Source organism: Bacillus rossius, chromosome 15, assembly GCF_032445375.1.
Source record: "Bacillus rossius redtenbacheri isolate Brsri chromosome 15, Brsri_v3, whole genome shotgun sequence".
NCBI classification, from domain to species: domain Eukaryota; kingdom Metazoa; phylum Arthropoda; class Insecta; order Phasmatodea; family Bacillidae; genus Bacillus; species Bacillus rossius.
Genome location: NC_086342.1, coordinates 42,362,499 through 42,387,625, shown reverse-complemented (window position 1 = coordinate 42,387,625; position 25,127 = coordinate 42,362,499). Strand labels below are relative to the sequence as shown.

Genomic DNA, 25,127 nt, shown 5'->3' with positions numbered 1-25,127 from the left:
GTGACCAAGAGCTGGGGAGGAAGAGGGCAGGGAGCACAGAGGCTGGGGACGGAGGACACTCACTGCTGTGGCCTGCTGATACAGCTGAGTGACCAAGAGCTGGGGAGGAAGAGGGCAGGGAACACAGAGGCTGGGGTCGGAGGACACTCACTGCTGTGGCCTGCTGATACAGCTGAGTGACCAAGAGCTGGGGAGGAAAAGGGCAGGGAGCACAGAGGCTGGGGACGGAGGACACTCGCTGCTGTGGCCTGCTGATACAGCTGAGTGTCCCAGAGCTGGGGAGGCAGAGGGCAGGGAGCACAGAGGACACTCGCTGCTGTGGCCTGCTGATACAGCTGAGTGACCCAGAGCTAGGGAGGCAGAGGGCAGGGAGCACAGAGGCTGGGGACGGTGGACACTCACTGCTGTGGCCTGCTGATACAGCTGAGTGACCCAGAGCTGGGGAGGCAGAGGGCAGGGAGCACAGAGGACACTCGCTGCTGTGGCCTGCTGATACAGCTGAGTGACCCAGAGCTGGGGAGGCAGAGGGCAGGGAGCACAGAGGACACTCACTGCTGTGGCCTGCTGATACAGCTGAGTGACCCAGAGCTAGGGAGGCAGAGGGCAGGGAGCACAGAGGCTGGGGACGGTGGACACTCACTGCTGTGGCCTGCTGATACAGCTGAGTGACCCAGAGCTGGGGAGGCAGAGGGCAGGGAGCACAGAGGCTGGGGACGGTGGACACTCACTGCTGTGGCCTGCTGATACAGCTGAGTGACCCAGAGCTAGGGAGGCAGAGGGCAGGGAGCACAGAGGCCGGGGGCGGTGGACACTCACTGCTGTGGCCTGCTGATACAGCTGAGTGACCCAGAGCAGGGGAGGCAGAGGGCAGGGAGCACAGAGGCTGGGGACGGAGGACACTCACTGCTGTGGCCTGCTGATACAGCTGAGTGACCCAGAGCTAGGGAGGCAGAGGGCAGGGAGCACAGAGGCTGGGGACGGTGGACACTCACTGCTGTGGCCTGCTGATACAGCTGAGTGATCCAGAGCTGGGGAGGCAGAGGGCAGGGAGCACAGAGGCTGGGGACGGAGGACACTCACTGCTGTGGCCTGCTGATACAGCTGAGTGACCCAGAGCTAGGGAGGCAGAGGGCAGGGAGCACAGAGGCTGGGGACGGAGGACACTCACTGCTGTGGCCTGCTGATACAGCTGAGTGACCCAGAGCTGGGGAGGCAGAGGGCAGGGAGCACAGAGGCTGGGAACGGAGGACACTCACTGCTGTGGCCTGCTGATACAGCTGAGTGACCCAGAGCTGGGGAGGCAGAGGGCAGGGAGCACAGAGGACACTCACTGCTGTGGCCTGCTGATACAGCTGAGTGACCCAGAGATGGGGATGCAGAGGGCAGGGAGCACAGAGGCTGGGGACGGAGGACACTCACTGCTGTGGCCTGCTGATACAGCTGAGTGACCCAGAGCTAGGGAGGCAGAGGGCAGGGAGCACAGAGGCTGGGGACGGAGGACACTCACTGCTGTGGCCTGCTGATACAGCTGAGTGACCCAGAGCTGGGGAGGCAGAGGGCAGGGCCACAGAGGCTGGGGACGGAGGACACTCACTGCTGTGGACTGCTGATACAGCTGAGTGACCCAGAGATGGGGATGCAGAGGGCAGGGAGCACAGAGGCTGGGGACGGAGGACACTCACTGCTGTGGCCTGCTGATACAGCTGAGTGACCCAGAGCTAGGGAGGCAGAGGGCAGGGAGCACAGAGGCTGGGGACGGAGGACACTCACTGCTGTGGCCTGCTGATACAGCTGAGTGACCCAGAGATGGGGAGACAGAGGGCAGGGAGCACAGAGGCTGGGGACGGAGGACACTCACTGCTGTGGCCTGCTGATACAGCTGAGTGACCCAGAGCTAGGGTGGCAGAGGGCAGGGAGCACAGAGGACACTCACTGCTGTGGCCTGCTGATACAGCTGAGTGATCCAGAGCTGTGGAGGCAGAGGGCAGGATGCACAGAGGCTGGGGACGGAGGACACTCACTGCTGTGGCCTGCTGATACAGCTGAGTGACCCAGAGCTAGGGAGGCAGAGGGCAGGGAGCACAGAGGCCGGGGGATGAGGACACTCACTGCTGTGGACTGCTGATACAGCTGAGTGACCCAGAGATGGGGATGCAGAGGGCAGGGACCACAGAGGTTGGGGACGGAGGACACTCACTGCTGTGGCCTGCTGATACAGCTGAGTGACCAAGAGCTGGGGAGGAAGAGGGCAGGGAGCACAGAGGCTGGGGACGGAGGACACTCACTGCTGTGGCCTGCTGATACAGCTGAGTGACCAAGAGCTGGGGAGGAAGAGGGCAGGGAGCACAGAGGCTGGGGACGGAGGACACTCACTGCTGTGGCCTGCTGATACAGCTGAGTGACCAAGAGCTGGGGAGGAAGAGGGCAGGGAGCACAGAGGCTGGGGACGGAGGACACTCACTGCTGTGGCCTGCTGATACAGCTGAGTGACCAAGAGCTGGGGAGGAAGAGGGCAGGGAGCACAGAGGCTGGGGACGGAGGACACTCACTGCTGTGGCCTGCTGATACAGCTGAGTGACCAAGAGCTGGGGAGGAAGAGGGCAGGGAGCACAGAGGCTGGGGACGGAGGACACTCGCTGCTGTGGCCTGCTGATACAGCTGAGTGTCCCAGAGCTGGGGAGGCAGAGGGCAGGGAGCACAGAGGACACTCGCTGCTGTGGCCTGCTGATACAGCTGAGTGATCCAGAGCTGTGGAGGCAGAGGGCAGGATGCACAGAGGCTGGGGACGGAGGACACTCACTGCTGTGGCCTGCTGATACAGCTGAGTGACCCAAGGCTGGGGAGGCAGAGGGCAGGGAGCACAGAGGCTGGGGACGGTGGACACTCACTGCTGTGGCCTGCTGATACAGCTGAGTGATCCAGAGCTGTGGAGGCAGAGGGCAGGATGCACAGAGGCCGGGGGCGGAGGACACTCACTGCTGTGGACTGCTGATACAGCTGAGTGACCCAGAGATGGGGATGCAGAGGGCAGGGACCACAGAGGTTGGGGACGGAGGACACTCGCTGCTGTGGCCTGCTGATACAGCTAAATGATCCAGAGCTAGAGAGGCAGAGGGCAGAGAGCACAGAGGCCGGGGGCGGAGGACACTCACTGTTGTGGCCTGCTGATACAGCTGAGTGACCCAGAGCTAGAGAGGCAGAGGGCAGGGAGCACAGAGGCCGGGGGCGGAGGACACTCACTGCTGTGGACTGCTGATACAGCTGAGTGACCCAGAGATGGGGATGCAGAGGGCAGGGACCACAGAGGTTGGGGACGGAGGACACTCGCTGCTGTGGCCTGCTGATACAGCTGAGTGATCCAGAGCTGTGGAGGCAGAGGGCAGGGAGCACAGAGGCTGGGGACGGAGGACACTCACTGTTGTGGCCTGCTGATACAGCTAAGTGACCCAGAGCTAGAGAGGCAGAGGGCAGGGACCACAGAGGTTGGGGACGGAGGACACTCACTGCTGTGGCCTGCTGATACAGCTGAGTGACCCAAGGCTGGGGAGGCAGAGGGCAGGGAGCACAGAGGCCGGGGGCGGAGGACACTCACTGCTGTGGACTGCTGATACAGCTGAGTGATCCAGAGCTGTGGAGGCAGAGGGCAGGATGCACAGAGGCTGGGGACGGAGGACACTCACTGCTGTGGCCTGCTGATACAGCTGAGTGACCCAGAGCTGGGGAGGCAGAGGGCAGGGAGCACAGAGGACACTCACTGCTGTGGCCTGCTGATACAGCTGAGTGATCCAGAGCTGTGGAGGCAGAGGGCAGGATGCACAGAGGCTGGGGACGGAGGACACTTACTGCTGTGGCCTGCTGATACAGCTGAGTGACCCAGAGCTAGGGAGGCAGAGGGCAGGGAGCACAGAGGCCGGGGGATGAGGACACTCACTGCTGTGGACTGCTGATACAGCTGAGTGACCCAGAGATGGGGATGCAGAGGGCAGGGAGCACAGAGGCTGGGGACGGTGGACACTCACTGCTGTGGCCTGCTGATACAGCTGAGTGACCCAGAGCTGGGGAGGCAGAGGGCAGGGAGCACAGAGGACACTCGCTGCTGTGGCCTGCTGATACAGCTGAGTGACACAGAGCTGGGGAGGCAGAGGGCAGGGAGCACAGAGGACACTCACTGCTGTGGCCTGCTGATACAGCTGAGTGACCCAGAGCTAGGGAGGCAGAGGGCAGGGAGCACAGAGGCTGGGGACGGTGGACACTCACTGCTGTGGCCTGCTGATACAGCTGAGTGACCCAGAGCTGGGGAGGCAGAGGGCAGGGAGCACAGAGGCTGGGGACGGTGGACACTCACTGCTGTGGCCTGCTGATACAGCTGAGTGACCCAGAGCTAGGGAGGCAGAGGGCAGGGAGCACAGAGGCCGGGGGCGGTGGACACTCACTGCTGTGGCCTGCTGATACAGCTGAGTGACCCAGAGCTTGGGAGGCAGAGGGCAGGGAGCACAGAGGCTGGGGACGGAGGACACTCACTGCTGTGGCCTGCTGATACAGCTGAGTGACCCAGAGCTAGGGAGGCAGAGGGCAGGGAGCACAGAGGCTGGGGACGGTGGACACTCACTGCTGTGGCCTGCTGATACAGCTGAGTGATCCAGAGCTGGGGAGGCAGAGGGCAGGGAGCACAGAGGCTGGGGACGGAGGACACTCACTGCTGTGGCCTGCTGATACAGCTGAGTGACCCAGAGCTAGGGAGGCAGAGGGCAGGGAGCACAGAGGCTGGGGACGGAGGACACTCACTGCTGTGGCCTGCTGATACAGCTGAGTGACCCAGAGCTGGGGAGGCAGAGGGCAGGGAGCACAGAGGCTGGGGACGGAGGACACTCACTGCTGTGGCCTGCTGATACAGCTGAGTGACCCAGAGCTGGGGAGGCAGAGGGCAGGGAGCACAGAGGACACTCACTGCTGTGGCCTGCTGATACAGCTGAGTGACCCAGAGATGGGGATGCAGAGGGCAGGGAGCACAGAGGCTGGGGACGGAGGACACTCACTGCTGTGGCCTGCTGATACAGCTGAGTGACCCAGAGCTAGGGAGGCAGAGGGCAGGGAGCACAGAGGCTGGGGACGGAGGACACTCACTGCTGTGGCCTGCTGATACAGCTGAGTGACCCAGAGCTGGGGAGGCAGAGGGCAGGGAGCACAGAGGCTGGGGACGGAGGACACTCACTGCTGTGGACTGCTGATACAGGTGAGTGACCCAGAGATGGGGATGCAGAGGGCAGGGAGCACAGAGGCTGGGGACGGAGGACACTCACTGCTGTGGCCTGCTGATACAGCTGAGTGACCCAGAGCTAGGGAGGCAGAGGGCAGGGAGCACAGAGGCTGGGGACGGAGGACACTCACTGCTGTGGCCTGCTGATACAGCTGAGTGACCCAGAGCTGGGGAGGCAGAGGGCAGGGAGCACAGACGCTGGGGACGGAGGACACTCACTGCTGTGGCCTGCTGATACAGCTGAGTGACCCAGAGCTAGGGTGGCAGAGGGCAGGGAGCACAGAGGCCGCGGGCGGAGGACACTCACTGCTGTGGACTGCTGATACAGCTGAGTGATCCAGAGCTGTGGAGGCAGAGGGCAGGATGCACAGAGGCTGGGGACGGAGGACACTCAGTGCTGTGGCCTGCTGATACAGCTGAGTGACCCAGAGCTGGGGAGGCAGAGGGCAGGGAGCACAGAGGACACTCACTGCTGTGGCCTGCTGATACAGCTGAGTGATCCAGAGCTGTGGAGGCAGAGGGCAGGATGCACAGAGGCTGGGGACGGAGGACACTCATTGCTGTGGCCTGCTGATACAGCTGAGTGACCCAGAGCTAGGGAGGCAGAGGGCAGGGAGCACAGAGGCCGGGGGATGAGGACACTCACTGCTGTGGACTGCTGATACAGCTGAGTGACCCAGAGATGGGGATGCAGAGGGCAGGGACCACAGAGGTTGGGGACGGAGGACACTCACTGCTGTGGCCTGCTGATACAGCTGAGTGACCAAGAGCTGGGGAGGAAGAGGGCAGGGAGCACAGAGGCTGGGGACGGAGGACACTCACTGCTGTGGCCTGCTGATACAGCTGAGTGACCAAGAGCTGGGGAGGAAGAGGGCAGGGAGCACAGAGGCTGGGGACGGAGGACACTCACTGCTGTGGCCTGCTGATACAGCTGAGTGACCAAGAGCTGGGGAGGAAGAGGGCAGGGAGCACAGAGGCTGGGGACGGAGGACACTCACTGCTGTGGCCTGCTGATACAGCTGAGTGACCAAGAGCTGGGGAGGAAGAGGGCAGGGAGCACAGAGGCTAGGGACGGAGGACACTCACTGCTGTGGCCTGCTGATACAGCTGAGTGACCAAGAGCTGGGGAGGAAGAGGGCAGGGAGCACAGAGGCTGTGGACGGAGGACACTCGCTGCTGTGGCCGTCTGATACAGCTGAGTGTCCCAGAGCTGGGGAGGCAGAGGGCAGGGAGCACAGAGGATACTCGCTGCTGTGGCCTGCTGATACAGCTGAGTGATCCAGAGCTGTGGAGGCAGAGGGCAGGATGCACAGAGGCTGGGGACGGAGGACACTCACTGCTGTGGCCTGCTGATACAGCTGAGTGACCCAAGGCTGGGGAGGCAGAGGGCAGGGAGCACAGAGGCTGGGGACGGTGGACACTCACTGCTGTGGCCTGCTGATACAGCTGAGTGATCCAGAGCTGTGGAGGCAGAGGGCAGGATGCACAGAGGCCGGGGGCGGAGGACACTCACTGCTGTGGACTGCTGATACAGCTGAGTGACCCAGAGATGGGGATGCAGAGGGCAGGGACCACAGAGGTTGGGGACGGAGGACACTCGCTGCTGTGGCCTGCTGATACAGCTGAGTGATCCAGAGCTAGAGAGGCAGAGGGCAGGGAGCACAGAGGCCGGGGGCGGAGGACACTCACTGTAGTGGCCTGCTGATACAGCTGAGTGACCCAGAGCTAGAGAGGCAGAGGGCAGGGAGCCCAGAGGCCGGGGGCGGAGGACACTCACTGCTGTGGACTGCTGATACAGCTGAGTGACCCAGAGATGGGGATGCAGAGGGCAGGGACCACAGAGGTTGGGGACGGAGGACACTCGCTGCTGTGGCCTGCTGATACAGCTGAGTGATCCAGAGCTAGAGAGGCAGAGGGCAGGGAGCACAGAGGCCGGGGGCGGAGGACACTCACTGCTGTGGCCTGCTGATACAGCTGAGTGATCCAGAGCTGTGGAGGCAGAGGGCAGGGAGCACAGAGGCTGGGGACGGAGGACACTCACTGTTGTGGCCTGCTGATACAGCTAAGTGACCCAGAGCTAGAGAGGCAGAGGGCAGGGACCACAGAGGTTGGGGACGGAGGACACTCACTGCTGTGGCCTGCTGATACAGCTGAGTGACCCAAGGCTGGGGAGGCAGAGGGCAGGGAGCACAGAGGCCGGGGGCGGAGGACACTCACTGCTGTGGACTGCTGATACAGCTGAGTGATCCAGAGCTGTGGAGGCAGAGGGCAGGATGCACAGAGGCTGGGGACGGAGGACACTCACTGCTGTGGCCTGCTGATACAGCTGAGTGACCCAGAGCTGGGGAGGCAGAGGGCAGGGAGCACAGAGGACACTCACTGCTGTGGCCTGCTGATACAGCTGAGTGATCCAGAGCTGTGGAGGCAGAGGGCAGGATGCACAGAGGCTGGGGACGGAGGACACTCACTGCTGTGGCCTGCTGATACAGCTGAGTGACCCAGAGCTAGGGAGGCAGAGGGCAGGGAGCACAGAGGCCGGGGGATGAGGACACTCACTGCTGTGGACTGCTGATACAGCTGAGTGACCCAGAGATGGGGATGCAGAGGGCAGGGACCACAGAGGTTGGGGACGGAGGACACTCACTGCTGTGGCCTGCTGATACAGCTGAGTGACCAAGAGCTGGGGAGGAAGAGGGCAGGGAGCACAGAGGCTGGGGACGGAGGACACTCACTGCTGTGGCCTGCTGATACAGCTGAGTGACCAAGAGCTGGGGAGGAAGAGGGCAGGGAGCACAGAGGCTGGGGACGGAGGACACTCACTGCTGTGGCCTGCTGATACAGCTGAGTGACCAAGAGCTGGGGAGGAAGAGGGCAGGGAGCACAGAGGCTGGGGACGGAGGACACTCACTGCTGTGGCCTGCTGATACAGCTGAGTGACCAAGAGCTGGGGAGGAAGAGGGCAGGGAACACAGAGGCTGGGGACGGAGGACACTCACTGCTGTGGCCTGCTGATACAGCTGAGTGACCAAGAGCTGGGGAGGAAAAGGGCAGGGAGCACAGAGGCTGGGGACGGAGGACACTCGCTGCTGTGGCCTGCTGATACAGCTGAGTGTCCCAGAGCTGGGGAGGCAGAGGGCAGGGAGCACAGAGGACACTCGCTGCTGTGGCCTGCTGATACAGCTGAGTGACCCAGAGCTAGGGAGGCAGAGGGCAGGGAGCACAGAGGCTGGGGACGGTGGACACTCACTGCTGTGGCCTGCTGATACAGCTGAGTGACCCAGAGCTGGGGAGGCAGAGGGCAGGGAGCACAGAGGACACTCGCTGCTGTGGCCTGCTGATACAGCTGAGTGACCCAGAGCTGGGGAGGCAGAGGGCAGGGAGCACAGAGGACACTCACTGCTGTGGCCTGCTGATACAGCTGAGTGACCCAGAGCTAGGGAGGCAGAGGGCAGGGAGCACAGAGGCTGGGGACGGTGGACACTCACTGCTGTGGCCTGCTGATACAGCTGAGTGACCCAGAGCTGGGGAGGCAGAGGGCAGGGAGCACAGAGGCTGGGGACGGTGGACACTCACTGCTGTGGCCTGCTGATACAGCTGAGTGACCCAGAGCTAGGGAGGCAGAGGGCAGGGAGCACAGAGGCCGGGGGCGGTGGACACTCACTGCTGTGGCCTGCTGATACAGCTGAGTGACCCAGAGCAGGGGAGGCAGAGGGCAGGGAGCACAGAGGCTGGGGACGGAGGACACTCACTGCTGTGGCCTGCTGATACAGCTGAGTGACCCAGAGCTAGGGAGGCAGAGGGCAGGGAGCACAGAGGCTGGGGACGGTGGACACTCACTGCTGTGGCCTGCTGATACAGCTGAGTGATCCAGAGCTGGGGAGGCAGAGGGCAGGGAGCACAGAGGCTGGGGACGGAGGACACTCACTGCTGTGGCCTGCTGATACAGCTGAGTGACCCAGAGCTAGGGAGGCAGAGGGCAGGGAGCACAGAGGCTGGGGACGGAGGACACTCACTGCTGTGGCCTGCTGATACAGCTGAGTGACCCAGAGCTGGGGAGGCAGAGGGCAGGGAGCACAGAGGCTGGGAACGGAGGACACTCACTGCTGTGGCCTGCTGATACAGCTGAGTGACCCAGAGCTGGGGAGGCAGAGGGCAGGGAGCACAGAGGACACTCACTGCTGTGGCCTGCTGATACAGCTGAGTGACCCAGAGATGGGGATGCAGAGGGCAGGGAGCACAGAGGCTGGGGACGGAGGACACTCACTGCTGTGGCCTGCTGATACAGCTGAGTGACCCAGAGCTAGGGAGGCAGAGGGCAGGGAGCACAGAGGCTGGGGACGGAGGACACTCACTGCTGTGGCCTGCTGATACAGCTGAGTGACCCAGAGCTGGGGAGGCAGAGGGCAGGGCCACAGAGGCTGGGGACGGAGGACACTCACTGCTGTGGACTGCTGATACAGCTGAGTGACCCAGAGATGGGGATGCAGAGGGCAGGGAGCACAGAGGCTGGGGACGGAGGACACTCACTGCTGTGGCCTGCTGATACAGCTGAGTGACCCAGAGCTAGGGAGGCAGAGGGCAGGGAGCACAGAGGCTGGGGACGGAGGACACTCACTGCTGTGGCCTGCTGATACAGCTGAGTGACCCAGAGCTGGGGAGGCAGAGGGCAGGGAGCACAGAGGCTGGGGACGGAGGACACTCACTGCTGTGGCCTGCTGATACAGCTGAGTGACCCAGAGCTAGGGTGGCAGAGGGCAGGGAGCACAGAGGACACTCACTGCTGTGGCCTGCTGATACAGCTGAGTGATCCAGAGCTGTGGAGGCAGAGGGCAGGATGCACAGAGGCTGGGGACGGAGGACACTCACTGCTGTGGCCTGCTGATACAGCTGAGTGACCCAGAGCTAGGGAGGCAGAGGGCAGGGAGCACAGAGGCCGGGGGATGAGGACACTCACTGCTGTGGACTGCTGATACAGCTGAGTGACCCAGAGATGGGGATGCAGAGGGCAGGGACCACAGAGGTTGGGGACGGAGGACACTCACTGCTGTGGCCTGCTGATACAGCTGAGTGACCAAGAGCTGGGGAGGAAGAGGGCAGGGAGCACAGAGGCTGGGGACGGAGGACACTCACTGCTGTGGCCTGCTGATACAGCTGAGTGACCAAGAGCTGGGGAGGAAGAGGGCAGGGAGCACAGAGGCTGGGGACGGAGGACACTCACTGCTGTGGCCTGCTGATACAGCTGAGTGACCAAGAGCTGGGGAGGAAGAGGGCAGGGAGCACAGAGGCTGGGGACGGAGGACACTCACTGCTGTGGCCTGCTGATACAGCTGAGTGACCAAGAGCTGGGGAGGAAGAGGGCAGGGAGCACAGAGGCTGGGGACGGAGGACACTCACTGCTGTGGCCTGCTGATACAGCTGAGTGACCAAGAGCTGGGGAGGAAGAGGGCAGGGAGCACAGAGGCTGGGGACGGAGGACACTCGCTGCTGTGGCCTGCTGATACAGCTGAGTGTCCCAGAGCTGGGGAGGCAGAGGGCAGGGAGCACAGAGGACACTCGCTGCTGTGGCCTGCTGATACAGCTGAGTGATCCAGAGCTGTGGAGGCAGAGGGCAGGATGCACAGAGGCTGGGGACGGAGGACACTCACTGCTGTGGCCTGCTGATACAGCTGAGTGACCCAAGGCTGGGGAGGCAGAGGGCAGGGAGCACAGAGGCTGGGGACGGTGGACACTCACTGCTGTGGCCTGCTGATACAGCTGAGTGATCCAGAGCTGTGGAGGCAGAGGGCAGGATGCACAGAGGCCGGGGGCGGAGGACACTCACTGCTGTGGACTGCTGATACAGCTGAGTGACCCAGAGATGGGGATGCAGAGGGCAGGGACCACAGAGGTTGGGGACGGAGGACACTCGCTGCTGTGGCCTGCTGATACAGCTGAGTGATCCAGAGCTAGAGAGGCAGAGGGCAGAGAGCACAGAGGCCGGGGGCGGAGGACACTCACTGTTGTGGCCTGCTGATACAGCTGAGTGACCCAGAGCTAGAGAGGCAGAGGGCAGGGAGCACAGAGGCCGGGGGCGGAGGACACTCACTGCTGTGGACTGCTGATACAGCTGAGTGACCCAGAGATGGGGATGCAGAGGGCAGGGAGCACAGAGGCCGGGGGCGGAGGACACTCACTGCTGTGGACTGCTGATACAGCTGAGTGATCCAGAGCTGTGGAGGCAGAGGGCAGGATGCACAGAGGCTGGGGACGGAGGACACTCACTGCTGTGGCCTGCTGATACAGCTGAGTGACCCAGAGCTGGGGAGGCAGAGGGCAGGGAGCACAGAGGACACTCACTGCTGTGGCCTGCTGATACAGCTGAGTGATCCAGAGCTGTGGAGGCAGAGGGCAGGATGCACAGAGGCTGGGGACGGAGGACACTCACTGCTGTGGCCTGCTGATACAGCTGAGTGACCCAGAGCTAGGGAGGCAGAGGGCAGGGAGCACAGAGGCCGGGGGATGAGGACACTCACTGCTGTGGACTGCTGATACAGCTGAGTGACCCAGAGATGGGGATGCAGAGGGCAGGGACCACAGAGGTTGGGGACGGAGGACACTCACTGCTGTGGCCTGCTGATACAGCTGAGTGACCAAGAGCTGGGGAGGAAGAGGGCAGGGAGCACAGAGGCTGGGGACGGAGGACACTCACTGCTGTGGCCTGCTGATACAGCTGAGTGACCAAGAGCTGGGGAGGAAGAGGGCAGGGAGCACAGAGGCTGGGGACGGAGGACACTCACTGCTGTGGCCTGCTGATACAGCTGAGTGACCAAGAGCTGGGGAGGAAGAGGGCAGGGAGCACAGAGGCTGGGGACGGAGGACACTCACTGCTGTGGCCTGCTGATACAGCTGAGTGACCAAGAGCTGGGGAGGAAGAGGGCAGGGAACACAGAGGCTGGGGACGGAGGACACTCACTGCTGTGGCCTGCTGATACAGCTGAGTGACCAAGAGCTGGGGAGGAAAAGGGCAGGGAGCACAGAGGCTGGGGACGGAGGACACTCGCTGCTGTGGCCTGCTGATACAGCTGAGTGTCCCAGAGCTGGGGAGGCAGAGGGCAGGGAGCACAGAGGACACTCGCTGCTGTGGCCTGCTGATACAGCTGAGTGACCCAGAGCTAGGGAGGCAGAGGGCAGGGAGCACAGAGGCTGGGGACGGTGGACACTCACTGCTGTGGCCTGCTGATACAGCTGAGTGACCCAGAGCTGGGGAGGCAGAGGGCAGGGAGCACAGAGGACACTCGCTGCTGTGGCCTGCTGATACAGCTGAGTGACCCAGAGCTGGGGAGGCAGAGGGCAGGGAGCACAGAGGACACTCACTGCTGTGGCCTGCTGATACAGCTGAGTGACCCAGAGCTAGGGAGGCAGAGGGCAGGGAGCACAGAGGCTGGGGACGGTGGACACTCACTGCTGTGGCCTGCTGATACAGCTGAGTGACCCAGAGCTGGGGAGGCAGAGGGCAGGGAGCACAGAGGCTGGGGACGGTGGACACTCACTGCTGTGGCCTGCTGATACAGCTGAGTGACCCAGAGCTAGGGAGGCAGAGGGCAGGGAGCACAGAGGCCGGGGGCGGTGGACACTCACTGCTGTGGCCTGCTGATACAGCTGAGTGACCCAGAGCAGGGGAGGCAGAGGGCAGGGAGCACAGAGGCTGGGGACGGAGGACACTCACTGCTGTGGCCTGCTGATACAGCTGAGTGACCCAGAGCTAGGGAGGCAGAGGGCAGGGAGCACAGAGGCTGGGGACGGTGGACACTCACTGCTGTGGCCTGCTGATACAGCTGAGTGATCCAGAGCTGGGGAGGCAGAGGGCAGGGAGCACAGAGGCTGGGGACGGAGGACACTCACTGCTGTGGCCTGCTGATACAGCTGAGTGACCCAGAGCTAGGGAGGCAGAGGGCAGGGAGCACAGAGGCTGGGGACGGAGGACACTCACTGCTGTGGCCTGCTGATACAGCTGAGTGACCCAGAGCTGGGGAGGCAGAGGGCAGGGAGCACAGAGGCTGGGAACGGAGGACACTCACTGCTGTGGCCTGCTGATACAGCTGAGTGACCCAGAGCTGGGGAGGCAGAGGGCAGGGAGCACAGAGGACACTCACTGCTGTGGCCTGCTGATACAGCTGAGTGACCCAGAGATGGGGATGCAGAGGGCAGGGAGCACAGAGGCTGGGGACGGAGGACACTCACTGCTGTGGCCTGCTGATACAGCTGAGTGACCCAGAGCTAGGGAGGCAGAGGGCAGGGAGCACAGAGGCTGGGGACGGAGGACACTCACTGCTGTGGCCTGCTGATACAGCTGAGTGACCCAGAGCTGGGGAGGCAGAGGGCAGGGCCACAGAGGCTGGGGACGGAGGACACTCACTGCTGTGGACTGCTGATACAGCTGAGTGACCCAGAGATGGGGATGCAGAGGGCAGGGAGCACAGAGGCTGGGGACGGAGGACACTCACTGCTGTGGCCTGCTGATACAGCTGAGTGACCCAGAGCTAGGGAGGCAGAGGGCAGGGAGCACAGAGGCTGGGGACGGAGGACACTCACTGCTGTGGCCTGCTGATACAGCTGAGTGACCCAGAGCTGGGGAGGCAGAGGGCAGGGAGCACAGAGGCTGGGGACGGAGGACACTCACTGCTGTGGCCTGCTGATACAGCTGAGTGACCCAGAGCTAGGGTGGCAGAGGGCAGGGAGCACAGAGGACACTCACTGCTGTGGCCTGCTGATACAGCTGAGTGATCCAGAGCTGTGGAGGCAGAGGGCAGGATGCACAGAGGCTGGGGACGGAGGACACTCACTGCTGTGGCCTGCTGATACAGCTGAGTGACCCAGAGCTAGGGAGGCAGAGGGCAGGGAGCACAGAGGCCGGGGGATGAGGACACTCACTGCTGTGGACTGCTGATACAGCTGAGTGACCCAGAGATGGGGATGCAGAGGGCAGGGACCACAGAGGTTGGGGACGGAGGACACTCACTGCTGTGGCCTGCTGATACAGCTGAGTGACCAAGAGCTGGGGAGGAAGAGGGCAGGGAGCACAGAGGCTGGGGACGGAGGACACTCACTGCTGTGGCCTGCTGATACAGCTGAGTGACCAAGAGCTGGGGAGGAAGAGGGCAGGGAGCACAGAGGCTGGGGACGGAGGACACTCACTGCTGTGGCCTGCTGATACAGCTGAGTGACCAAGAGCTGGGGAGGAAGAGGGCAGGGAGCACAGAGGCTGGGGACGGAGGACACTCACTGCTGTGGCCTGCTGATACAGCTGAGTGACCAAGAGCTGGGGAGGAAGAGGGCAGGGAGCACAGAGGCTGGGGACGGAGGACACTCACTGCTGTGGCCTGCTGATACAGCTGAGTGACCAAGAGCTGGGGAGGAAGAGGGCAGGGAGCACAGAGGCTGGGGACGGAGGACACTCGCTGCTGTGGCCTGCTGATACAGCTGAGTGTCCCAGAGCTGGGGAGGCAGAGGGCAGGGAGCACAGAGGACACTCGCTGCTGTGGCCTGCTGATACAGCTGAGTGATCCAGAGCTGTGGAGGCAGAGGGCAGGATGCACAGAGGCTGGGGACGGAGGACACTCACTGCTGTGGCCTGCTGATACAGCTGAGTGACCCAAGGCTGGGGAGGCAGAGGGCAGGGAGCACAGAGGCTGGGGACGGTGGACACTCACTGCTGTGGCCTGCTGATACAGCTGAGTGATCCAGAGCTGTGGAGGCAGAGGGCAGGATGCACAGAGGCCGGGGGCGGAGGACACTCACTGCTGTGGACTGCTGATACAGCTGAGTGACCCAGAGATGGGGATGCAGAGGGCAGGGACCACAGAGGTTGGGGACGGAGGACACTCGCTGCTGTGGCCTGCTGATACAGCTGAGTGATCCAGAGCTAGAGAGGCAGAGGGCAGAGAGCACAGAGGCCGGGGGCGGAGGACACTCACTGTTGTGGCCTGCTGATACAGCTGAGTGACCCAGAGCTAGAGAGGCAGAGGGCAGGGAGCACAGAGGCCGGGGGCGGAGGACACTCACTGCTGTGGACTGCTGATACAGCTGAGTGACCCAGAGATGGGGATGCAGAGGGCAGGGACCACAGAGGTTGGGGACGGAGGACACTCGCTGCTGTGGCCTGCTGATACAGCTGAGTGATCCAGAGCTGTGGAGGCAGAGGGCAGGGAGCACAGAGGCTGGGGACGGAGGACACTCACTGTTGTGGCCTGCTGATACAGCTAAGTGACCCAGAGGTAGAGAGGCAAGGGCAGGGACCACAGAGGTTGGGGACGGAGGACACTCACTGCTGTGGCCTGCTGATACAGCTGAGTGACCCAAGGCTGGGGAGGCAGAGGGCAGGGAGCACAGAGGACACTCACTGCTGTGGCCTGCTGATACAGCTGAGTGATCCAGAGCTGTGGAGGCAGAGGGCAGGATGCACAGAGGCTGGGGACGGAGGACACTTACTGCTGTGGCCTGCTGATACAGCTGAGTGACCCAGAGCTAGGGAGGCAGAGGGCAGGGAGCACAGAGGCCGGGGGATGAGGACACTCACTGCTGTGGACTGCTGATACAGCTGAGTGACCCAGAGATGGGGATGCAGAGGGCAGGGACCACAGAGGTTGGGGACGGAGGACACTCACTGCTGTGGCCTGCTGATACAGCTGAGTGACCAAGAGCTGGGGAGGAAGAGGGCAGGGAGCACAGAGGCTGGGGACGGAGGACACTCACTGCTGTGGCCTGCTGATATAGCTGAGTGACCAAGAGCTGGGGAGGAAGAGGGCAGGGAGCACAGAGGCTGGGGACGGAGGACACTCACTGCTGTGGCCTGCTGATACAGCTGAGTGACCAAGAGCTGGGGAGGAAGAGGGCAGGGAGCACAGAGGCTGGGGACGGAGGACACTCACTGCTGTGGCCTGCTGATACAGCTGAGTGACCAAGAGCTGGGGAGGAAGAGGGCAGGGAGCACAGAGGCTGGGGACGGAGGACACTCACTGCTGTGGCCTGCTGATACAGCTGAGTGACCAAGAGCTGGGGAGGAAGAGGGCAGGGAGCACAGAGGCTGGGGACGGAGGACACTCGCTGCTGTGGCCTGCTGATACAGCTGAGTGTCCCAGAGCTGGGGAGGCAGAGGGCAGGGAGCACAGAGGACACTCGCTGCTGTGGCCTGCTGATACAGCTGAGTGATCCAGAGGTGTGGAGGCAGAGGGCAGGATGCACAGAGGCTGGGGACGGAGGACACTCACTGCTGTGGCCTGCTGATACAGCTGAGTGACCCAAGGCTGGGGAGGCAGAGGGCAGGGAGCACAGAGGCTGGGGACGGTGGACACTCACTGCTGTGGCCTGCTGATACAGCTGAGTGATCCAGAGCTGTGGAGGCAGAGGGCAGGATGCACAGAGGCCGGGGGCGGAGGACACTCACTGCTGTGGACTGCTGATACAGCTGAGTGACCCAGAGATGGGGATGCAGAGGGCAGGGACCACAGAGGACACTCACTGCTGTGGCCTGCTGATACAGCTGAGTGACCCAGAGCTAGGGAGGCAGAGGGCAGGGAGCACAGAGGCTGGGGACGGTGGACACTCACAGCTGTGGCCTGCTGATACAGCTGAGTGACCCAGAGCTGGGGAGGCAGAGGGCAGGGAGCACAGAGGACACTCACTGCTGTGGCCTGCTGATACAGCTGAGTGACCCAGAGCTAGGGAGGCAGAGGGCAGGGAGCACAGAGGCTGGGGACGGTGGACACTCACTGCTGTGGCCTGCTGATACAGCTGAGTGACCCAGAGCTGGGGAGGCAGAGGGCAGGGAGCACAGAGGCTGGGGACGGTGGACACTCACTGCTGTGGCCTGCTGATACAGCTGAGTGACCCAGAGCTAGGGAGGCAGAGGGCAGGGAGCACAGAGGCCGGGGGCGGTGGACACTCACTGCTGTGGCCTGCTGATACAGCTGAGTGACCCAGAGCTGGGGAGGCAGAGGGCAGGGAGCACAGAGGCTGGGGACGGAGGACACTCACTGCTGTGGCCTGCTGATACAGCTGAGTGACCCAGAGCTAGGGAGGCAGAGGGCAGGGAGCACAGAGGCTGGGGACGGTGGACACTCACTGCTGTGGCCTGCTGATACAGCTGAGTGACCCAGAGCTAGGGAGGCAGAGGGCAGGGAGCACAGAGGCTGGGGACGGAGGACACTCACTGCTGTGGCCTGCTGATACAGCTGAGTGACCCAGAGCTGGGGAGGCAGAGGGCAGGGAGCACAGAGGCTGGGGACGGAGGACACTCACTGCTGTGGCCTGCTGATACAGCTGAGTGACCCAGAGCTGGGGAGGCAGAGGGCAGGGAGCACAGAGGACACTCACTGCTGTGGCCTGCTGATACAGCTGAGTGACCCAGAGATGGGGATGCAGAGGGCAGGGAGCACAGAGGCTGGGGACGGAGGACACTCACTGCTGTGGCCTGCTGATACAGCTGAGTGACCCAGAGCTAGGGAGGCAGAGGGCAGGGAGCACAGAGGCTGGGGACGGAGGACACTCACTGCTGTGGCCTGCTGATACAGCTGAGTGACCCAGAGCTGGGGAGGCAGAGGGCAGGGAGCACAGAGGCTGGGGACGGAGGACACTCACTGCTGTGGACTGCTGATACAGCTGAGTGACCCAGAGATGGGGATGCAGAGGGCAGGGAGCACAGAGCCTGGGGACGGAGGACACTCACTGCTGTGGCCTGCTGATACAGCTGAGTGACCCAGAGCTAGGGAGGCAGAGGGCAGGGAGCACAGAGGCTGGGGACGGAGGACACTCACTGCTGTGGCCTGCTGATACAGAGGGCAGGGAGCACAGAGGACACTCACTGCTGTGGCCTGCTGATACAGCTGAGTGACCCAGAGATGGGGATGCAGAGGGCAGGGAGCACAGAGGCTGGGGACGGAGGACACTCACTGCTGTGGCCTGCTGATACAGCTGAGTGACCCAGAGCTAGGGAGGCAGAGGGCAGGGAGCACAGGGGCTGGGGACGGAGGACACTCACTGCTGTGGCCTGCTGATACAGCTGAGTGACCCAGAGCTGGGGAGGCAGAGTGCAGGGAGCACAGAGGCTGGGGACGGAGGACACTCACTGCTGTGGACTGCTGATACAGCTGAGTGACCCAGAGATGGGGATGCAGAGGGCAGGGAGCACAGAGGCTGGGGACGGAGGACACTCACTGCTGTGGCCTGCTGATACAGCTGAGTGACCCAGAGCTAGGGAGGCAGAGGGCAGGGAGCACAGAGGCTGGGGACGGAGGACACTCACTGCTGTGGCCTGCTGATACAGCTGAGTGACCCAGAGCTGGGGAGGCAGAGGGCAGGGAGCACAGAGGCTGGGGACGGAGGACACTCACTGCTGTGGCCTGCTGATACAGCTGAGTGACCCAGAGCTAGGGTGGCAGAGGGCAGGGAGCACAGAGGCTGGGGACGGTGGACACTCACTGCTGTGGCCTGCTGATACAGCTGAGTGACCCAGAGCTGGGGAGGCAGAGGGCAGGGAGCACAGAGGACACTCACTGCTGTGGCCTGCTGATACAGCTGAGTGACCCAGAGCTAGGGAGGCAGAGGGCAGGGAGCACAGAGGCTGGGGACGGTGGACACTCACTGCTGTGGCCTGCTGATACAGCTGAGTGACCCAGAGCTGGGGAGGCAGAGGGCAGGGAGCACAGAGGCTGGGGACGGAGGACACTCACTGCTGTGGCCTGCTGATACAGCTGAGTGACCCAGAGCTGGGGAGGCAGAGGGCAGGGAGCACAGAGGCCGGGGACAGAGACACGGACACTCACTGTTGTGGTTTGCTGCGCAGATGCTCGAATCGCATGAGGCCACGTGCGTTGGCGCTCACCACGAGCGTGCCGTGCGAGTAGAAGTCCAGACGGAACGGGGCCCCGAACAACTGCACCTTGTTGGGGCCCGCCGTGACGACCACGTAGTCGGGAGTCCTCTCTGTCACCTCCAGCCTGAGACACCGTCAGCGCCACATGTTGCAACTGTTCAACCTGACAGACATATATACTAACTACTGGTCCCCAGAACTGAAGTGAAGAATGCAGTTTTGCAATTGAATGAAGCAATTAACTTCTCCAGTACTTAAAGGAAATAAACTCTGTCATTTTAGAAATAATCATGTATGTTATATTTGACAGAACACATTAGAAATTATAAGCCTGAAAATTTTTCACTACACATTTTATTCAGAGTAGCGAATTAAATGAGAAATAAATATTTATTCATGTTTACAAGGTGAGATCCAACAAATACATGCGCACCCCACCCTTTCACACACACATACACAGAAAAAAAAATAGTCACATACATAGGCTATATATACATATACTGACCATTACTTAAGAAACAAAGGTAGGACTTAGAAGTAAGTTCTTGTGTTAGTATTGAAGTGTACTAAATTACCAATTTAAGTTCACCATTTTAGTCCAAATGAAAACTACATGTTGAAAAATTACGATTAACAACTCTTTGTTATCTAACACCATTTTTACAGGCCAAAAAATTCTACACTTCCAAACTTCTCCTCTACACCACAGGGGCATGTAATATATGCAGGGCATGTGTACTTAGTTTGGGCATGGGATACATCTCTGAACTGGAATCCAAGGACATTCACTTCTTTGCATTAATCTTTCTCATTAATCTTTTAACAATATTTTACTATTTTCATTTTACTACACATGTTTAGTGATCTTTGGGCTTAAAATTTGGTGGTCATTTGCTTTGTTATAATGGCATGTTTTATATTTTGCTTGGGAAGAATCTGAAATCTTTAACCTTTCTTACCAAGTCCTTCATCAATCTTGTGAACTGAAGTAAAAATTTTTTCATAAGACTGTTCTACAATCAGGCACCTTCGATAGCTGTTTCAAAGACGTTAAATGAGTTTGCCCTTATGATTCAAAGAACTAATAGGAACAGAATTCTGCAAAGTTATTTTTAACTTCTGACTGATAAAAGTTACCACCTGATGTTAACTTATGATTTTTAAAGTAATTTTTTGTATATTATGTTGTGATTTTTATAGTAATTTTTTTTGTGCTGGCAAATAACACCTTTTAGATATATAAATAATTTATTATGCTCCAGGTATTTTTTTTTAGTATTTGATAATTAATACTTAAGTTTACGTACACAAGATAATATGGCATAAATTTTGGAAAACATTTTTACAGAGCAAATTGTTTCGAATGTTATTTAAGTTACTTAGCTAGTTTTAACTACTATCTTAACTGTCAATGCATTGCATATGTTACGTGTAGTTGTACTTTCTACTGAATTAAATAATACACATTAAAATTTTGTTAATTATGCTCGAACCATGAATATCTATAATGTTATACAACTTCAGTACTTATTATTTTTTGACATGTTAATCAAATCTGTGCACTCGCCACAACCTCAATTAGAACAAGCAACATCTTTTGAAGAATATGCAAATTGTGTATTAGTAAGAGCCTATAAAAGCTATCAAAAACCCAACTCAATACCTATTTATAATTTCCTTTGCAAATCTGGATTACTAATGTATTCAATTACTTTGGAAATAGAAATTGGTTCAGTTAAATTATTTTCTTAAGAGCGCGTGGGAGATAATATTTTCTCGCGCGCGGTCAGTTGAAGTGGTTCATTTTTTCCTCGTAGGATAGCGCAGCGTTCGGTCACGGGCGTGTAGAGCGTATCCAAGTGGAGACCCCGCGAACTAGTAGGAAAACGGAATGTCACCTGGTCGAGTTTGGGGGGGGGGGGGGGGGGGGGGGGAGACAAAGACGAATGTAGGACGGCTGATAGGGGTGGGATGAGTCAGCTGAAGCAGCCAACGCAACGGCTTTGTGATGTGCTGAGAAGCACAAGACGACACTGGACTCATCACGCCCGTTTCATACAAACCAGACAGAGCGGATATATCTTTTTTTTTTCGTTTAAAGGAACGCCGTTTTTAAGCTTAACTGTTTTGGCGCCTGTGGATGTTACTGTGTGATACAACACCAATTCGTTTAAATAAAAACCGTACAACAGTTCTGGTACATAAAATATTACTAAGTAAATTTATCATTCATGTTTATTTTACATTTTACTGCAAGCGAAACAAAAAAAAAAAAATAGATCTTTAGATACAAGGTTACACTACATACCTAATAGTTTAGTATTGTCATCTGCCTGACAACTTCAGAACGAAGCTTCTTATTTATACCTTTTTTAATACACTTGACGTTTCTGACTCGTATTTTGTAACAAATGTACCGTTGATTTGTAGAGAATAAAACACAACATAATTTGTTAATAGTTTGAGAAGATAACAGCATATTAAACTCTGAAAAATCACCGATCTCTGCACTTTCCGCATTACAAAATATCGGCTTGACCTCAACTTTTTCTGCTCTTATCGCGCGAGGTTGCGTTTATACCAATGGCGTGCCCTGATAGGCTGGAACAGTTTTCCGCTCTGTCTGGTCAGCGTTGTCTGGCTGACCCGAATTACTAGGCACTGGCTCAGGCAACTGAAGCTGAACTACTCCAGGAAATATTATTCTAATCAGTTTGCTAGTGTACTATTTTCTACAAGAACATTTGCTAATTGTTTCTCCAAATTTCGTTTCGAAGTTTAAAAAAAACATGAAGTCCGTGTAGTCTACGTTTTTGATTGAAAAGTCAAACAAGAATTTGTCTTTTTTTTCCACCACAATGGACCTAAATACTAGTTTCTATATTTTCTCTAAATCCAAATGTCCATACTTTAATTTTAACTATAATTTAACTTTCATAAATGTATGTTGTGTACAATTAAGATTACCTTTTTATCGATCAACATAATATTTGCTCCGTAACCAATTAAGTGAACTTAAAAGTGATGTTACTGGCATTACAGTATATTACACATAAATTATTATTATTATTGCAATCACAACTGATAATCATAATTTAAACAGAACTACTATAATCTATTTCATTGTCCGAATTTTGACGTTTAGCTTGTGAGAAAGGTCTCTGTAAACAGGATTGCAAAGATCTTATTTTACCAGAAAACTATTGGACTGCCAGAAACTTTCTAAAAAAGTGAACGTCAAAATTCGGACAACATGGACTTCATCTCAATGGAAGTTATATCTGTTTTTCGAAATTGAATGACAGTTTACTATATAATTATTGTGTTATGTTGAAATTCAGCCAACTTCTCGCTACAGAAAGAAAACTTATGTCTCTTCTCATATAACGTAGTAATGTAGAACATGGTCGTTGTAACTACCCACCTATGTATATACTACCTCTGAAGGTTCAATTACTGAACTCGCATTCGCATTGGCCTTAGTTTCAATCCTTTTCCAGCGAGTCTTGTTATATTTTAAGTAGTGTGTCTATATTGAGGCAAATTTTAGACTAAATTATATGTGTCGTTAAGAGCGTCTATGGTGGAAGGCCGCGGCCTAAGGTATGGGAGGGCTTGCTGCCTGTCGCTCAGTGGCTATTCTGTAATTGAAGCTACGGTATATCTAAATATGATACAGAGACTATAACAGCTAATGAGCGACAGCCATTAACCCTAGCACACCGCAGCCTTCCAATAAAGATGCCCACGAAAGAGCCCATTGAAAATTAATATTGAAACATGTAATTAATTTGAGTGAAAAATTATGTATTACTTTAGATTTATTTTCGTTCATGTTACGAAGCGTTTTCTTTCCATAGGCCAGTCATAGGTTCAGCAACTTAACCAAAGTAAGTTTACTCTTGGTTATTGAGCACTATATATATATATATATATATATATATATATATATATATAATACATATAAAGTTGACATATATACACGAGTATTTAAAACATATGTACAAACTTCAGCAGTCTGTTTCTGGAAAGAATACAAGACGAAAGCCTAATAACCACTTTACTCATAAATCGAGTTAAAACCTCCGAAAATGGAATTTTCTATATCTTGAAATTAACATCATCAGTAAGTAAACTGTGGCATATGATTTTTTAGGAAGGAAACTTTACACCTTGCAAACGTGCTTTGTAATGCCTGCCCTGGTTAATTTTTTATTTTTTATTAGCTTTTCAGGTGATAAAATTTGCTAAAACAGAAATGCCGTTATATTCATTGAAGGATGTTCATTACAACCCACGTATCTCATAGTGAACAATTTGCGTTCTACAAAATCATCAGACGCAGTGCAAGTTATTCAAGAATAGGAAAATTTTATTTTTGGGGGTTCAAAACTCCGAATCCATTTACGAGAAAAGTATGGTACACAGGTTTTCGTCTTGTATTTTCGCCAGGAATATTTTGCCAGAATTTGTCAGTATGTTTTAGATACACGTTGTACATATATAGAATGCATTTGAAAGTTTACACATATACATATATATAAATAGAATACAGGAAAAAAATTCGTTGTCTGTAAAGGCGGTTTATGGACGATAGTTTAACGTGATAACGTCATAACAAAACATTGATGAAATGATTGCATACTTTTATGAATAAAATTGAATCATTTTTATTGAATTATCACTATTTTGTATGGATACAAAGGAGTGAAATGAAATCCACAATTTAATTGATTAATTTACTTTTATTTGCACTCATTAATTCAATTATTTTTATTACTTTAACGAAGAGATTATTTTAACTATAACGTTTATACATGTTTGTAATTTAACTTCTTCCAATCTGTGTTATTCTGTTAAGAATATGACGATGATAGGAAAAGTAGGAAACGAATGGGAGTGTTTCAAGGATGATGTGAAAGAAAATGGCTTACCCAACACCAAGATGCTGTCAAAAATAATATATTTGCGCCACGGACTCCGCAGCAATGCTAGGAGGAACGGGTTAGCAAAGAGCAATGAAAATGTTACATTGAAATGCATGAAAACAGAATTACGCCACGGACTCGGTCGCAATGCTAGGAGGTTCAGGTTAGCAAAGAGCAATATAATATGAGCGGAACGGGACACAGAGAAACGGGACAATGTGCGTAACGGGACACTTTTTCGTGCGTTCAGCCGGCGTTCATAGATTTATTAGACGTGGTTACGTAAAAAATTTTACACATATAATATATAGAATACATTACTAACTTAAAAAATGTATATAGAATACATTAGAAAGTTGACATTCCGTGTTCGGCCCTTGCAAGAATCGAAGTTTTACAATTCGCATCCACAAAATAATAAGTAATGTGTGCAGAAAAGATAAAAGATTATGGAGTATATATTAAGTTAACGATATGAAATGAATTTACAGTAGGATAGGTCCTACAGTAAAGCACACAAAAACACATTTACTATGTACTTCTTGCATCAGAAAATAGCTTTGGCGAAACCTTGTATTCATTCAAACCTTCTTTTGAAAGTTAGCCTATCTTGTGTACATGCATCGTAGTTAAAACAAATTTTTGTTTCAATTTATACAGTTAAAAATAGTAAGGAACATATCATTATAATTTAGGTAACTATTCTATATGTAAATTAATCATGAATATACCTTACAAAATGGCGGGTTTTAAAACATGCTTACTTATAATAGGCCTTTTTATACATTTTTATATTGAACCCTAGAATACTGCACATAACATATATTTTGGGTTAAAGTTACAAGAACAGTGAGATACTTAATTACTAACAATATGTAGGCTACACTGATACAATTATGATTGCTACAATGAATATTTCAAACAACATAAAAGAAAACATCTGTTGTTTGAGTTAATATGCACACAACTGGCACTTGTCAAAGCTCAACTAACCAAAAAATGTTTTCATAAATCGTACGCATCTAGGTACATAATTACATAACGAAGTAGTCATTTTATTATATTATTCTACTATAACTGGGAAGTTACTCCA

At 56.0% G+C, this 25,127-nt stretch overlaps 1 protein-coding gene across 1 annotated transcript in view; it reads right to left on the bottom strand.

The window, feature by feature from the left end:
• LOC134539497 (neutral alpha-glucosidase AB) overlaps positions 1-25,127 on the bottom strand; it is a 163,741-nt gene that overhangs the window by 115,435 nt on the left and 23,179 nt on the right. The window contains exon 4 of the mRNA XM_063381573.1: positions 19,057-19,230. Within this exon, the coding sequence (XP_063237643.1) occupies positions 19,057-19,230 (174 nt within the window). The remainder of the gene's footprint in view (positions 1-19,056; positions 19,231-25,127) is intronic.